This window comes from Protobothrops mucrosquamatus, unplaced genomic scaffold (assembly GCF_001527695.2).
Source record: "Protobothrops mucrosquamatus isolate PMUCROS unplaced genomic scaffold, P.Mucros_1.0 scaffold854, whole genome shotgun sequence".
In the NCBI taxonomy this organism is placed as follows: Eukaryota; Metazoa; Chordata; class Lepidosauria; order Squamata; family Viperidae; genus Protobothrops; species Protobothrops mucrosquamatus.
The window spans coordinates 85,610-103,031 of record NW_015387109.1 but is presented as its reverse complement, the minus strand read 5'-3'; the positions used below and the strand labels follow the sequence as shown (position 1 = coordinate 103,031).

The window sequence follows — 17,422 nt, the reverse complement described above, 5'->3', positions numbered from 1 at the left end:
GAACAATCAAAGAACAAGAAGGAAAAGGAGGAACAAATTTGGACTTGGTGATAGACCTTTTCTTGTTAATGTAGCAGTGAGATTATTCTTTTAAAAATCTTGCCTTTAGCCCAGGAGTGTCAAACTCAATTTCATTGAGGGCCACATCAGCATTGCGGTTGCCCTCGGGGTGTGTGTGTGTGTGTGGCCAGGGTGGGTGTGGCCTACTGGGTGGGCATGGCCAGCTCTACATCGTTCCCGTCAAGGATGCCTGTGGGGGCCTGGGCAGGAGTGGGACAGATCTGAGGGTCTCTGGTAGAAGGGGGTAGGACCGGGGCAAGCGCCAAGGCATGGTCCATTTCTTCATTCCTCACAAAGGGTGACACCCCCCCAGCATGCACCCAGGGGGCAGGGCCAACGCGGCAGGGGCCAATCCCTTGCTGTTTCCAGACAGCCTTGTGGAGCTAAGACTGAATGCGTTTCAGCATAGATGGCCACCACAAAATTGTACATTGGCTCCCGGCCGGCCTGGGCCAGGGCCAAGGCAGCGGGGGCCGTTCCCTCACTGTTTCCAGGATGGCTTTGCGGGCCACATGAAACCACTTCGCGGACCGCATCCGGCCCCCAGGCCTTGTGTTTGACATGTCTGCTTTAGCCTGTTTACATACGTTCACTCTCCCTCCCTCCCTCCTACTGTGATGTTAAAACAGATAGTTGGAGTTGATGTTGGCATTTAGTAGTTTGGCTATTTTAATTTAAAATAATTGTAATACTTGGACTTTAAAGCTAAAGAGGATTTTTTTAATATTTTTATTTTTTCTAACAAAATCTTTAATCTTACAAAAAAAACCTGAAAAAAATAAAAATACTAACTGAAGATACAAATTACACACACACAAAAAAAGCATTTTCTCATTAGTGCCCCACCCCAGGTAACTGGGAGCTACCTGGTAAACTGTGCCCAATCTTGTTCTGCCCTTTCATTTCAAAGTGCAATTTTCTTTTCCTTTCCATACATTCTTGCTGCCTTTAGTATTTTATTCTCTCTTTGTAGTATAGCTTGTATTTTACTGTCTGTACAGTACATGGACAGTTCCTGGCAGATGCTTAAATAAATAATTTGGCCCCACACACATTAATGAAGCTGTCACTGATGAAAACTTCAGAGATGTAAATATTTAAGTTTTATTAAATAAAATAGGTTTGTGAGGGAATGAGTACTGCCAAATTGCTGAGGATAATAGAATCTCTGGAAATTGAACTGGGTAAGTTTAATTTTTAAACTTTGCAGACTTTTGTAGAAATTTCTTTAGTGATTTTTATGTGAAATGCTTTAGGTGGAAGGATTATTGCAAAATAAGTTTGGTTTAGGCTTTCTTTCAACCATTCTTGAGAAAAAGGAAAAACGATTACAAAAACTTTTAAATTCAAACTGTCTCCAGCTGAAATGCTCAGCTTTGAGTTCAGATTCCTTTTTTTTTCAGACTTACTAGCAGTGTTTCAATGCTGTTCTGGCCTTGAAACCTGTTTCAAGCAGAAGCTGTCAACATAGAGTTGAAATGCTTCCAGTAAACTTTGGATAACCCATTTTGATGTAAAACCAGGCTGTTTTAGGATCAAATTTATACTGAACATGAAGCATTTTGCACAGGAATACAAGGAGCTCCTTTATGATTCCATAGTTACATATTCACAGCACACAAGACTCAACCAATCAATCATCCAGAACTTAGATTTAAGCAAGAGACTATGCAAGTCTTTATTAGCGGAAGCAACATCAAAGAATAATTAACCAATTATGGTTAAAAATGCTTTGCTCTGTTTAGCGAATAATAGTAACAGCAGCAGCAGCAACGTTTTATCTCTGGGTGACTAGAATTTTATAACTGAAAATCTCTAAAAACCTAAATAATTTATCCCTATAGCAGACTGTTAGTTCTCTCTATCTAATTTGCTTCTTCTGAGAATAAATAATTCTACTTAGTATCTGAATGAATCAATTCATCCCCACACAGAAATTCAATGGAACTACCCATGTTCACATTTAAAAAAGAAAACCCGTCTAAATCACTCATTCTCCAGTCTTCAAGAAAATAAACTGGACAGAACATTAACCACGAAATGGACTTTTTCTTCGACCTAACTTACATTTATGTCTTTGTTTATACTGTGTAGTGTCAGTATAAATATTAACACAGTGGATTCTACTGGAAAAACAAATAACCTTCTCTGGGTGATTCTCACACTCGGGTTGGGAGTGCTATTGCTCATGCTAACAAAATGATACCATCCATGCATCAGGAAATATCAACAGATTTGGAGAAAGGCCACGGTTTGGGGAAGTATAAAAACTCTGCCCATGTTATGTGAAAACCCAAGGAGGAGGAAACACCCCTCCCAATAAGGTCAAAGAATGCTCATTGTTATGTCTCAAGGGTCAAGAAACTAGGAATGATCTGACAAGACCACAGCTGATGAATACTATCTTAAGAGAAACCCTCAGCACTTCTTTTTATGCTTTTCCAGACAAAGAAGAAAACATTTAAATGAAAACTCAGATTCAGGCTGTTCTAAGGACCTGCAGTTCCAATGATGAAGGAGTCCCAGATTTCAGAGGAACTTAAAGACCACCAGATTCTTCAGCAATGGAGGTGAACCACAGGAATTACCTGGAACTTCATCCTTTTTAAGGCCTTACCGTTTTTATAGCAAGTAATAAGCATATAACTGAATTGTCCAAGGTCTAGAGCAGGGGGTCTTCAAACTTGGCTGCTTTAAGGCTTGTGGACTTCAATTCCCAGAATTCTGGGAGTTCAAGTCCACAAGTCTTAAGGCGGCCAGGTTTGGAGACCCCTTGCTCTGTCCAAGCTCAAACCAGCCTTGTCTAAATTTACCCTGTGCTGACTTTCTTGAGGGTTTCTCAGTATGGTCAAAACACTCAAATGATGAAAATGCAGGAAGGGGTGAAATAGAATGGAGCAGGTGGCGTGGATTAAACGCCACTAGAAAAACATAACTTTAAAATTAGAAAAAAAAATAGAGGAGAGCAAGAGTCTGGCAACGACCACGCTGTGTTAATTTCCTTGGGAAAACAGAAAGGTTATTTACATGGCATCAAACCAATGGCAAAGTAAGTGCCGGTTACCCTTTCTTTTTTTTGCCAGAAGAGAGTTCCATAAGCAAGATACCAATATTCGAATCTTGAAAACTATGATTTTAAATACACTGGTTTTAGTCCTACTTTATAGATCCAAGCAGCACTATTATTTCATCAAAAAGCACACCAGGATTTCCCACCTCCACATTACAATGCTAGCATAGTATGTACTGTGAATTGGCTTTGTATTTTAAATGCAGACAAGAAAGACTTCTAGCAAACACAGCCATTCTATTAAAACCCACAGATTGCAGATACAGGCAAAGCTTGCTCTTTAAAAAAAAAACAAAACAGCACCAAATGGACCTATTTATTTAATGTATTGTCTAAAGATGTAAACAAGCTTTCAGCACATATAATTGGCCCCCGTTTCTTTTACAAAGAAACTGCTGCAGCGGACCCAAGAGCAAACACTGTACTTGTGTCATGTTTCAACAGGTTCGATTACAGCACTAGGGCCAGGTGAAAATCATACAGATCAAACAGGCTTTTCAGACTGGAAGAAAAGTACGCAACTAATCAAGGCAAGCAGCAGGGCTCTGTGGGGGACGAGAATAATGGTGGTTATTTTACAGAGAAGCAGAGAATAGGAAATCAGAGACGTCATTCAACTGTATTGCAGCTCTGAAAATGGAATTATGATTTTTACCCTACCTTGACTCTTTCTTTAGCAGCTCAATCGTCGGTGGCCTTGAAAAAAGAAAGAAAGAAAGAAAGAAAGAAAGAAAGAAAGAAAGAAAGAAAGAAAGAAAGAAAGAAAGAAAGAAAGAAAGATTCTGTGACAATTCTGATTGTGATCATGAATGGACTCATTTAAATTTTGCACGAGTTTGGTTCTGCAAAAGCTAGTAAACAATATTAATCAACTGTATTTTTTATTTATGGATCAGTTATTCAAAGATTACTTATTTGGCTTTGCAATCATTTTTAAGGCTGTAATGAACCTGAAAATGTGGGGAACTGATAATTAAAATTAACACATACATATAACGTTCAGATTAATTAAAATGACACAAATTGTAGATGCAATCTAATGCATATTTATACAGACGTAAAGATGTATAGTAAGCAAAAGGTTTATTTCCCAGTGTGCGTGCCTAGGATTGCAGCCTGAATCTTAGGCTTAGAAACAGCTGGAAACTACGAATGCTTCTAATGTTCCAAAATTATTTCTACCTTCTTACATATCTCAGGTCTGTTGTCTGTCCTGGTTACTTGTTCACTAAAGCTGCTTCTCTGAACCCCAAGAAAATCATAGACTTGGAAGGAGCTCCCTTTTGCTCAAGGCAAGAATCCCATTAAGCTATCTCCAACAGGTTGCTATTTAGGCTTCCCATGATCAGAATCAATTAAAAGTACGTAGTTCATCATCCCTTTGGATTACTTTATTTATTTCATCAAATTTAAAAAGCTGTCCCAGCCAATCAACTCTGGATATTTACAATAAAATCAACAAACAAAATGGCACGAACCAATAAAGCTATAAAAGCTAAAAACAAGTTAAAGCCAGACAAGAAAACCACCGGGGAAAGGGGAGACTTGAGGAAAGAGCCAAATCTTCAAGGTTCAATGAATGAACAGGATGAAGGACAACATGAACCTCTGAGCAGATGTCATTCCAGAAGGCAGGCACCATGACAGAGAAGGCATGCCACCTGAGATCCCATAGGGATGACACTACGGGTAGTCCTCACTTTACAACTGCTCTGTATAACAATCATTAAAAATAATGATGGACCTGAAAATGTAAGCTCATGACCGATCCTCGCACTGCAACTCGACCGTTGCAGTGTTTTTGCTGTCAGGTGATTAAAATGTGGGTATTTTGCAAGCATTTATGACTGTCACAGCATCCTGCAGTTACATGACCACCATTTGCAAGCTGGCTTTCCAGAAGCAGACCCAATGGGAAATCTGGCAATGAAGTTGCAACTTGCAGTCATATATTCTCACTTAACAACAGCATTGCTTTAGCGGTGGAGTTGCTGGTCCCAACTGGGATCATATTTTAAAGCTGGGATCTCTGCACCATGCCTGCTCTGCCTAATCTTACATAGCAGGCAGAAATAACTGAGGGAAAGATGAGCCATCAGGTAACCAGACTCTATCCTGATCACAGCTCACAACCAGCATTCTGAAATTGCACCCACAAGCTCACTGGTAACCAGTGCAACTTGTGCAGTACAGTTAAGGCCCGCCATAACTAGGTGCAGTTTCCAAGTGATTTTCAAGAGAAGCCCCATGCAGAGTGCTTTGCAATAGCGCAAATGTGAGGTGATTAAGACACCTCACATTTAAGTGATTTTGAAAAAGGAATTCTGACAAGCAAGGATGAAATTAGGATATCATGTTAATCTAGGCCAGGGCTAGGCAATCTTGGCTCTTTTATGACTCGTGGACTTCAACTCCCAGAATTCCTGAGCCAGCTTGGCTGGCTCAGGAATTCTGGGAGTTGAAGTCCACGAGTCATAAAAGAGCCACGGTTGCCTACCCCTGATCTACGCGAAGGCCCTTCTGGCTTAGACCTATCTTAACACTCTTCTAGGCGTGAAGGAGTGAAGTGAACCTTTTAAGAAATAAATAGCTTCTGAATACCATGATTATCTTGAAGATATTTCTGGAACAATCTAACTAAAATAAGATTTTTCTCTAACTTGAAATTTCAAATTAAAAAGGATTGTTCCAATTGCACAGGCATCTAGTAGAAAAATAGTTATTTTTAATTTTATAATATTTATTCTTGCTGTTTTTGCCATGCGATACGATTTCGAGTTCTACTCATTAAATCTGTATGGCTTTATTTCTTGGTAACAGATATCCCTTATGATACATTGACACCCAGTGGATACTGGGTTAGTTGCAAGTCATAATATTTTAGCTTAGTCATAACATCATTCTTACATTATTGGACAGCTACAGGCAAAGGACACTGTTCACCTATTTTGTTTTTTCTATCATTATATGAAAGGGAAAAAAAAGAGGGATAGGAAGTACAGGAAGATAATTCCTAATGGAACAAATATATAGATCACTACAACCCCTTTAAATTTTTATGAATTATTATATACAATAAATGCTGCATGTGGAAGCATTTTAAAGATGAGAGTCCTTGTTTGGTATCATCACTAAAATGAGAACAAGTTCTCCAATATGATTAGGGAAGATAATCCTGATTTTCAGGTGAAAAGGTCTTATCTAGACTTTAGATAAGGCATGGTTTCCAAATCAAGCAGGACAGTACCATTTCCCTGATCGTTGTTGATAACAAATAGTAAAACAGTATTTGACCCCCAATTCTCTGCATCCTTGAGGAACATTTCTCCCTTGCCTTTTTAATTATTAGATTGATCACCAATACTTAAAATGAGTCCTTCCCATCTGTACCTAACCACAGCATGAACATGCCCTGACAATATCATTTTTCTGCCATGTCTTCATAACATCGCCTTCATTTTGCCTTCAGTCCACGAATAAGAAATGCTTAAATCATCTTTAGATGTACCAATGGTAAAGCAGTAGTAACAGAAATATTTTCCCCTATCCAGGGCAGGCTGAAGATGTAATACAATCTGTTACACTACTATACTTTGGATAGAAGTCAGATAATGATCTAAAACAAAAACAATCAATATAGGATATGGATTGACAAACCATTAAATAGCAGTCTGCTTAGCCATAGTTAAGGGATGTCTTTACTCAGCTTTCGCTGGTGTGTCAGTTTTACAACCCTAACTGGACCAGGATGCATTGTAAGCAATACTTTATACCCTGAGCACTGCTCAGTTCAAGTTTCAGGTCTGGGAAAATAATGGGTGGGTTCATGTATTATGTTCTTTTAGTAAGTCACAACAGCCTGAATTCATACAACATGCTAAATGAGATCAAATTATGGTTTAAAGTGAAGTAAATCTATGTTAGGAAGCCTGGAAGATTGCTGCCAGGCAGACTAATACTAGATTCTAGTGAAATCCATAATCTAATAATCTGACTTGTCATAAAGCAAATTCAGGGGACTTTTTTTTTTACATTAAATCTCATTTAATATGGATTTATATGGATCTGCTATTTAAACATAAACATACCGGCTATCAGTAGAACCAAGTTTTGATTAAATGATATGGATTATATTCTTTGACAAATAAAAACTATTTTTCTTATGTTTCTGTTTTCCTCCTATTAACATTCACCAACATCTGTTTTTTCCCATTAACAGCCGTGCAGGGCATCAAATTTTATGACAATTCCTAACATTAAAAAGTAGCAATTAGCCTAGAGGAAAAAAAAATCTAAGATACACATTGGTCAGATGGGACAATCTTTAAAATCAGTGCATGAACTTTTGAATTTCTAAAAAAATCAGAGGAAGAAATATTAGCTATCTAAATACCTTTCTTCTTCTCGAAGCCATACTGGAGTTTGGGATATTTGGCCCTCGAAATATTTTGATGCTTTGTAACAAAAATTGCTGCAAAAACGCTGCTCCGGACAGAAAGAAGAACAAGAACTATTATTTCCTTAATATAACAAAACTGAGATAAAGTGCAAAGTTCAATGAAAAGGTGGGTACCAAGACTCAATGCACACATTTTTGGAGAAAGGGATATTCTCCCAAGTGTGGTTTAAACTAAGATAGTCAATTCCCAATAAAGGTAGAGAAAATAATTTTCCTGAAACTTCTAAGAGTTATAGCCTACCCACTTAGGTATGTATATTCTCAGACATGTTAATTTAGCACCTTTTGAGTCTTTTTCTCATTTTTTTCTAGTCACTTCTACAATAGCGAGAAGACAGAGATCAACATATTACAGTATATCAATTTTTTTGTCTTCATCTAGTTTCTCCCCTTAGTTTCTGGTAGGTTTTTCTAGGAGCAGCATTCCACATACCAGACAAAGTACCAGCTGTATTTTATTCAGTGTGCATATCAATTATCCCAAAGGCAAATTGTGAATAATATGGAGTGCTTTAACTAACGTCTGCAACTATAGTTTGTTCTTGGCCAATACGCTGCAGCAATGACCTGCTGTTCAAACCAGTGGACAGTTTATTCTCTGTTCCTGGACAGAGGATAGCTAGCAGTTGCAGCAAAATGAAGTTTTTGCAGCAGCATCTCTTTTGCACCAAATGTGATTTTACACACTATACAAGAGATGAACTGGTCAGACAAGTGATTAATATTCTCCTACCGTGAACATAGTGAATCCAACCCCAATCAGGTTATTGCACTCTTCTTGGTGTTCAAAAACAGAATTTCTTGGCCAAGAAAAAGGCAAACAATCGCAATTGCCATTTGTCACGTTATTTGGAAAACAGTCAGTAGTTAAGTGTTATGTAGCTATGGTAAACCATGTTATATGACAGTGGTGGCGAACCTATGGCACAGGTGCCAGAGGCGGCACTCAGAGCCCTCTCTGTGGGCACACGTGCTGTCGCCCCAGTCCTAGGCCTTCAGCTGGGTTTTATAAAACCTTTTTGCTTTAGGCTTTTGCCACCGTGTGCAAAAAAAAAAAAAAGGTTCAATCAGTCAATTTCAACTTCTCATGGGGAAAAAAAATCTTGCAAAGTTGGAATTGATTGATTGAACTTTTTAGTCCTATCCAGTCTGCCGTTACCACCGCAGCCACGCCCACCCAATGGGCCACGCCCACCCAATGGGCCACACCCACCCGGCACTCTATGATGCATAAGTGGGTTTGGGGTTGCAGTTTGGGCACTCAGTCTCTAAAAGGTTCGCCATCACTGTTATATGAGGTATCAGCCTTGGTGACATGTACATCTAGGTTTCAAATGTAAGGACCGAGTTTCAGCTTACATGGAAGTGTTCATGTCTGCAGTTCCCTGATGTTGACAACTAACTTATACTAATGGTTAACTAGTTAATGACATTACACTTTAAGTTAAGAAACAAAAGAGGCTGCTTGCCACTCCTTACTTGAAATTTACCAGCCTATATAGGGCTACTCTTAAAAAGAGAAAGCATGCAATCCACTCTTCCATTTCTCCAATAGCAACTGATATTAGAAGAGCAGCAAAGCAACATAATGAAATTATTTTCTGATCTGGGTTTATGTCAAGTCACATTTACTTGTTGTAGCCCTGAATACAGTACAGATTTAGCCACAGATATTATAGTTTTGTGGCTTAGTTTTTGAAGGTGATCCCAGCCAATAAACTATCACTGAGCAAACTATGATTTGGTGCAATATACAAATTCAGCCAATATTTATTTGCTCAAGTTAAACACTGTCTGACAGTATCAACTTATGTTGGCTTATTTTAAAAGATATTTAGGTGACACAGCTTTGAATAACCCAGGAATGGAAAGAAAATCCAACCACATTGGTAGACAAATGTAGAAAAGAAAATCAAACTACAATGGCAGACAAATTGACTGGAAAAATAATAAGTGAAAATCAGGAGAGAAAAAAAGCTGTGTGGAGCTCATGGACATAGCCAAGGTTTCTTTGCAAGCTCCTTCTTGTGGAACAATACATGAAACACAGTTAACTTTAGGAATGGTAAGCTTACCTTTCTTTCAGTAATATCATATACTTTGTTGGTTTTTGTGGAAATTTTATACTTTTGTTTTGGCACCTTAAAAGTAAGAAATGCAAAGAAATTAACTTGATTAACTTAGTTCAGCATTCTTCCCCTTCAAGTAATATATTTATCACAGTTTAAAAACCACCATGCTATCTTTAATCTCATTCAATTACTTGTACTAACTTTAGGCACTCTCTCCTTCACTCGTCTTTTTTTCTCTATGGTACTGTAATTTTCTGCTGCCTGTATCAGACTCACTGTATTGTTTCCTGTATCTGACTCTTTACTATGCCTGTGAAGCATATTATGAGCTATTAAATCAATGCCAAGCATCTCAAAATAAATCAGTAGGCCACACAGAATCAGCATCCTTCAGGAATAATATTACTAGGTACAGTATGTTGCATAAAACATTTTCCTCTGTCCAAGAGATTTTTTTCCCCATTTAATTAAACAGGAGTAAGATTTTTTTAAAGTGCACCTTGTAAAGAGATTGACTCAAAATAGATTACATGGGATAAGGGAAACTTCTGAAGCTGCTGCTGCTGCTGCTCTTTTAGTCCTTTCTTGATATGGATTTAATGAGAGGAACAAAAAAAGTTTGCTTTCTTTTCAATGAATAATGATCTACCGCAGTGGTTCTCAACCTTTTTAATGCCGCGACCCCCAACCAGTCGTAAGTCAAGGACTAAACCGGTCGTAAGTCAAGGACTTTCCCTGCCCGGGAGCCCCGCGCATGCGTGGTTCCGCCCCCTGCACCGGCCAAGGTGTAGCTGGCAAAGCGGCAGAGACAGAGCAGGCCGACCACCAGCTGGCCCAGCCCAAGGGAGGTAAGGCACCCGCCGGAAAAGGGGAAAAAAATGGCGGACAGCCTTGCTTGGCGACCCCCGTGAAATGGTCGATCGACCCCAAATGGGGTCACGACCCACAGGTTGAGAACCGCTGATCTACCGGTAGTATACAATCTAAATCCTGGGGCATTCTGTTGTTGCTGTAATAAAGCACCACAGTAACCGTAGCTGCTGAGAGTTGTACTTCATTCGTTTCCCATCTCTAAACTGCAGTTGTTCTTAACTCTGATTCTGTAAAATAAGCTAGCTTTATAAATGATTAAACTTTGTTTATTGTATTAAGCAAAAAGCAAAAACAGGAGTAACAAGTAGATGTTATTTACCACTTACCAAACTGAAAACTTTAAGAATGCCAAGAATACGTCTCTTGTTGAATTTAAATTATGCACAATAAGGAGCTGTAATTCAGTGGTAGGAACCCCCCCCCCCATCCAATCCCAGGTTTATCTACTTGGGACTGGAAAAGTTTCTTCCTGAAATCCTGGAAATGTGCTGCTAAAACAACGTAGACACTGTTGGCTTAGATCAGAGGTCCCCAACCTTTTGAGCACCAGGGACCGGTTCTGCGGAGAGGGTTTTTTTTGCGAACCGGAAGGTGCGTGGTTTCATGTACTGCCTGCATCCCACAGATGGGGCTTTGCTTGTTTGTGCGGACCGGTTTCTGGCATGCCGCGGCCCGGTGCCAGTCCATGGACCCAGGGTTGGGGTCCCCTGGCTTAGATGGTGCAATGATCTAACTTCATCACTGGATTCATACAACCTAATAAACTGTAACATGGTTTTGCTGTTTAAGCCACAGCATGACATGTAAATCCAGCCAAGCAGTTAACAATCCCAATTAAAATCGTAACACAATGCCTGAAGCCTTGTAGATTCTACAAAACTATTGTTATGCATCATATGCATTTGAATAACATTAGATCATTTGGAGCCAAAGCTTCTGAGCCCCTCTTTCTTCCAGTCATGCTAAACATCAATTTAACTTAATTTAATTTGGGGCAGTCCTAATCTCTACATAGGGAAAAGAGTGAGAGAGTGAATTTCAATTGACTTCATTCAACCAAGGGCAAAATAAGCAAAAATCTAGCATGAAACAATACATTTTGAATAAAAAAATGGCAAGAGCACGCACCCCACGCATAAACTCTTACATTCTGTAGCTTATTTTGACAGAGTGGGTAGCCACATAACTTGACGATAAATCTTTCTTCCACCACATCTTGATAGTGAGAAGGTGTTATAAGCCTCCCCTGAAATGATGAAACCAAGAGGATCCTGTTAAACATACTTTCATGTGGTAATAAATGCAAAGTTTTAGAATTTAGGAGACTCTAAAAACTAAGAGGATATTTAATATAGCACAATGTTTCTAATCTGTTCAATAGTCAAAATTCAATTGGCAAATCCCAAAAATTTCAGTCCTGCTCTTTTTTAAAACAAATACAAATTTAAGTTAAAGCATTATGTCTCCGACAGAGAAAAGACCCTGCCCAAATGTCCCAAAGATGCTTTTTTTCACGAGGCAACTGGACTTCCTTGTTTTTGTTTGAAGACGTTTCGCTTCTCATCCAAGAAGTTTCTTCAACTCTGACTGGATGGTGAGGAATGGAAGGATTGTAGTGCAAATGGGAATGGAGCCTTTTTGGAACTGCTGAAAGGACTGTGTTGTAGACTGGAGATAGATGATGCTGTATCCCTCCCCTTCTGTTGAGAGAGGGCTGTTCAATTTTGACATAGATGACCTCTTTGACCTCTCTTTCAAAATCTGGACAGAGAGGACAGCACTACTCAGGTGACCCCGATGACACAGATAAGCCTCCAGAGGCTTCAATAACTGGCTAAAAGAATGCAAATAACCAGCTGTCTGCAAGGAGTATAAATCCTGCCATTCCCCACCATCCACTCAGAGCTCTTGGATGAGAAGCGAAACATCTTCAAAGAAAAACAATATCACCACATTCAAGTGTTTAATATTTAAATCAGCCTTTTCCTGATTTGGAATTTCCAGGTGTATTGGGAACCCCAAGAAATGTAAAGAAAAGTAAGTTTAGGAAAGAACATACACAATCCACAAAGAATTCTTTGGTAATGTCCTCTTCCAACAGATGTTCAACAACTTGCAGTGCTTTCCGCTCATACTCAATTTTTTTCCTAACGGCAGCTTCAAGTGCTGCTTTCCTAGAAATGAATAAGGATTTAGCAATGTATACAATAGTTTGACAACTCATATCAATTTGCTTAAAAGCTTTTGTTTATTTAGATATTATATTTTATTGGAATGTTATATTCATTACATAAAACTATCCTTCTGATAGGTTTATTTTGAAACTTGGTTTGAATTTTCTGTTGTGCTTTAGAAAAAGGGCTAGCAGCTAAGCACAAAGGGGCCTGCCAGTTAGAATACATTTAATCTCTCCAAAATGCATTCACAAAGATTATAGCAGGATCCAACAATCTTCTAGAAACAAGGGTGGTAATAAGCAAACTGATTAAATAAATTTAGAGTGTAATCCTATAATCACAAACTTTCTCCCACACAATTTACAGGGAGCTGTCTTTGAATACATAAGTCCCCAGAGACCCACAAATGTATTTGTGTGGTAATAAGCCATTTTCTATAAAGTCCTTATCTAATGTACAGATAATCTTCAAGTTACAATTGCAATGGAACCTGTCCCATTAATGTTGCACAACAATTTGGTCACATGACTGACTCACTGTTATCTTTGCTGCGGTGATTGGTAAGCAAATGCAGCAGTCGTAGGTTTGAATGCTGCTGTCATTAAGCGAATGACGTGGTGATTAAGTGAATCTATCTTTCTCAATGGAACAATTTTGCTGAAAACCAGAGGTGCCAGTTTTCGGCAAAACCATTCTAAATAATAGTCATATAACCCCAAGGCACAGCAAATGGCTGTGTTGCTAAGCACCTGAACTGTCATTATATGACTGTGAGGGGGTGACCCTCAGAATTTCATATCCAGGTCGCAAGTCCCCCTTTTCAGGTAGGTTGTAACTTTGAGCGGTCTCTAGGTGACCGGTTGTAAGCTGAAGCCTACTATAAGCCCCCTGAGCAATGGGGACAGTTAAGACAAGTTTTGTTATCATGCTTGGAGTTATGATACTTCATATACTATCTCTACAATATTATAATGTAGCGGTCAAAATTATAAGAGAAGGCAGTCTACAGTCCCAAGACTCTAACTGCAGAAAACTGATTTTTTTTACACTTTTAAGATTGGAAACAACCCAAAAAAAGAAGTGTTAAACCTCTGTTGTAGAACAGAACCTATTCAAAACTCCAATCAAAAATCTGCTTTGTTCACAAGTGCATATGGCCCTCAGATATAAAAGGTTGTTCACTATAACATTCAAGATGAAGGTATCCAGGTTCAATTTCTCAACCAACTCGGGGTGTCTGAACCACAGAATCACCACTCTTTGAATCCCAAGCATCTTCTCTGCGCCATCTCCAAGTTATCTGCACATGACAACTTTAGGACCCCTAAATATCTCTAGGCTCTTTTATATGACTGTCGGGAGGATAACATGAAAGGAGATCCCTGGAACTCTTTAGAAGTTCGGACATAGGTATAAACAAATAATATTTAGAAATATTACCTTTCAGCAGCATCTTCATTTTTTAAAGGTGGTTTGTTTCCTATTATAAAGAACAACAAGACATGAAGAACAAAACGCAGAAACCAGGAGATGGTGAGTTCTACTCCCACTTTTGGTTTAAAAAAACAGCTGGGTAACTTGGGACTAGACATTCTCTCTCAGCCCAATCCATCTCACAGGGTTGTTGTTCTAGGGCAGGGGTAGGCAACCTTGGCTCTTTTATGACTCGTGGACTTCAACCCCCAGAATTCCTGAGCCAGCACAGCTGGCTCAGGAATTCTGGGAGTTGAAGTCCACGAGTCATAAAAGAGCCAAGGTTGCCTACCCCTGTTCTAGGGCAGAGATCCCCAACTTTTTGGGCACCAGGGACCGGTTCTGTGGAGAGAGGACTTCAACTCCCAGAATTCCTGAGGCAGCCATAATTATGGGAGTTGAAGTTCACAAGTCATAAAAGGACCATAGGTCCCCACCTCTGTTCTAGGGGAAATAAGGAGGCAGGAGTATTAGGTATGTTTGCTGCTTCCGACTCTCTCTCTCTCTGAGATTTTACATAATGTTGCTATTAAAGTATAAGTATAATGCATAATAAAGCATAAAATAATAAGTGTAAGTATAATAATAAAGAAGTACATTTGGGAAGCTCTAGGACAGGGGTAGTCAACCTTGGCTCTTTTATGACTCGTGGACTTCAACTCCCAGAATTCCTGTGCCAGCTGTGCTGGCTCAGGAATTCTGGGAGTTGAAGTCCACGAGTCATAAAAGAGCCAAGGTTGACTACCCCTGCTCTAGGACTAGGTTATTATTATTAAAACCAGCCGATGAACTAAAGATATCTCTTTCCGGCCTCTATACTGGGAGCACGATAGGCATGATCTGGCTGTCGGGACGGTAAGATTTCCAGGAGGTTTATTCCCCATTCTAAAATGCTACCTTGCATACCGCCTCCTTCTCTCTCCTTCCCTCTCCTTCGCCATCCCAATCCCTTGCCCACCCCTCCAGAACTGCGGAATGGTAGTGGCCGTCCCGCGATTAATTCATTCGAAGGAAGTAGAAAGGAATGGCCCATGTAATGGGGAAGGGGGGGAAAAGAGTTGTAGGGTGGGGTTTTTTGTTTTTTTTTTAATGAAAACAAACCTAAGCATCCGCGACCGTTCGAGGCACTTCGCACCGCTTCTTCCGCCATCATCCGGGGCCTTCTCGGCGTTGACCTCTCACCCCCGGTGGGAGTAGCTTGGGGGAGGCGGAGCTTGGAAGGAGGCGGGGCAGTAGGAGATCTCATGGGGGATGCAGCGGCGGCGGCTCAGACTGAGCGGGCGGCGGGCGGCTGCGGAGGCGGGCAGGCAGGCGGTGGCGACGGGGCAAGGCGTTCCCTCTTTCCTCGCGCCCCAAACGGTAGGGAGGAAGGAGGAGGAGGCTATGGGTCTGGAAGGGGAGGGGGGGTGTCAGCTAAATTCCTCTCGGAATTAGGTCTTGTGGAAAAGGAGAAGTAAAACTGATTAGCTCAGTGTTTCTCAACCTTGACCATTTTAAGGCATGTGGACTTCAACTCCCAGAATTCCACAGCCAGCATTGCTGGCTGTGGAATTCTGGGAGTTGAAGTCCACATGCCTTAAAATGGTCAAGGTTGAGAAACACTGGATTAGCTTATGGGGGCAGCCTTATTGTTATTCCAAGCTGGGGGGGTAAGAGATTGAAATTGATAAGATTAGTTTCAGTTCCTTATTTTCCAAACACCGTACTAAGGAATATCTGGGTCGCTGCATTTTTATGTTAGATAAATGTGAAAATCTTTTAATGTGCAAGGATTTTAAAGAGATCTTTTTTCTCTAAATGAAATTATGAAACAAATGTATATGGCTGTGACTTCTGTGTAAAGGTTTGGTCTCTCTCGGGGGAGAAAAATTGGTGTCAAAAGTAGTGCATATTCACACAATGTGGGATACAGTAATATAAGTCAATAAGTAGGCAGCAACTACTTATTGAATGTTGTAAAGACTGGGAAAACATGGGTTTTGATAAAGACTGGTTGGAGACCAGAGTGGAAGAATTATGTCTGCCTCTTCCAACACTGCCAAACCACCCGCTTTGGTCATGTTTAAAATGGGCCACCTGACTTTCCCTCTGGAAAACTGAGTGGTGATTTTACACACCTTGATGTTATCGTTAGATGATGCTGGACTAAAAAGTAGCATGCTAATTTTGTATTAGTATTGCAACTAAAAAATTGTGGCCATGTCATTCATGGACTAGGGATGGAACAAGGACAGTGTTGTGGAACCAAAATGGGAAAATGAGTACTATCAAGGTAAGATTGTGTTGTCTTAATAGCAGATGGGACACAGGCCCAAAGAGTAGATTTCTTCACAGTGTATCTGATTTCCCCTTAATTTGCTTTCTTTGCCTCAGTAAGCTTCCACATCTTTAATTTTCCTATTTATGAGTTGCAAGAAAGTCTTTGTATTATTTTTTTAAAAAATTGAAATTGTGTAAATTTCTTTAGTAAAAAGGCATTGGGACTGTAATTGACTGAGTAGGCTTATATAAGGCTATTAACCACTGCTTGCTTGGAAACATATCCTGTTTAATTCAAAAAGGTTAAGGCTGGCCTACATTATTTTGTAAGTGTGAAAGAGGTTTCAGATTTCTAAATGCTTTATCAGATGCTTAATCTTGGTTTCTGACATGAGATAAGATTTCTTCTGTTAGCCTTTCCTGGTGTTCAGGGTATGCAATCTTTTGAGTTAGGAAATTTGGAAACTTGAAACCCTAGGGCAGGGGTGTCAAACTGCCGGCCCAAAGGCCGAATGCATCATGCCAAAACTGGGCCCACCCCATTGCTGGCATGGAAAAAAAGTTTGACATCCCTGCCCTAGTGTGAGCACACTCACATTTCCCTCAATGAAGGTTTGCTTATCTACAAATGCCTGGGGGGGGGGGAGGGGGCATGGTCAACCATGGAACAAGTTTTGATTGGAAGGCAAATTAGCTCCCTTGGATGCTTTGTAACATTCCAGTACTTATGCAAATAAATTTGAGACCTTGGATACAAGATGGGTGGCAAATTTTCTAAACAAATAAAATAAAATAAAATTTATAAATGAATACATTGTGCTAGATTATTTTGGTTTGCAGCATGAACACAATACTTTCCCCAAGCACCGTGTTACCACAGTTCTATAATCCTTAACAATTAAAAGTATTAATTTTTATTATTTATTTATATGATATATCATTATCAATATCAGCATGCACGATATTAAAGTAGAAGGCA

General features: G+C 39.7%; 1 protein-coding gene across 1 annotated transcript in view; it reads right to left on the bottom strand.

Annotated features, from left to right (window-relative positions):
- RPAP2 (RNA polymerase II associated protein 2) overlaps positions 1-15,088 on the bottom strand; it is a 46,217-nt gene extending 31,129 nt beyond the window's left edge. Inside the window, exons 1-7 of the mRNA XM_015819059.1 lie at positions 15,004-15,088; positions 14,152-14,191; positions 12,594-12,708; positions 11,682-11,780; positions 9,665-9,730; positions 7,524-7,612; positions 3,791-3,826 (exon numbers count right to left, since the gene is read on the bottom strand). Of these exons, the coding sequence (XP_015674545.1) occupies positions 3,791-3,826; positions 7,524-7,612; positions 9,665-9,730; positions 11,682-11,780; positions 12,594-12,708; positions 14,152-14,191; positions 15,004-15,088 (530 nt within the window). The remainder of the gene's footprint in view (positions 1-3,790; positions 3,827-7,523; positions 7,613-9,664; positions 9,731-11,681; positions 11,781-12,593; positions 12,709-14,151; positions 14,192-15,003) is intronic.
- Positions 15,089-17,422: the final 2,334 nt, after the last annotated feature.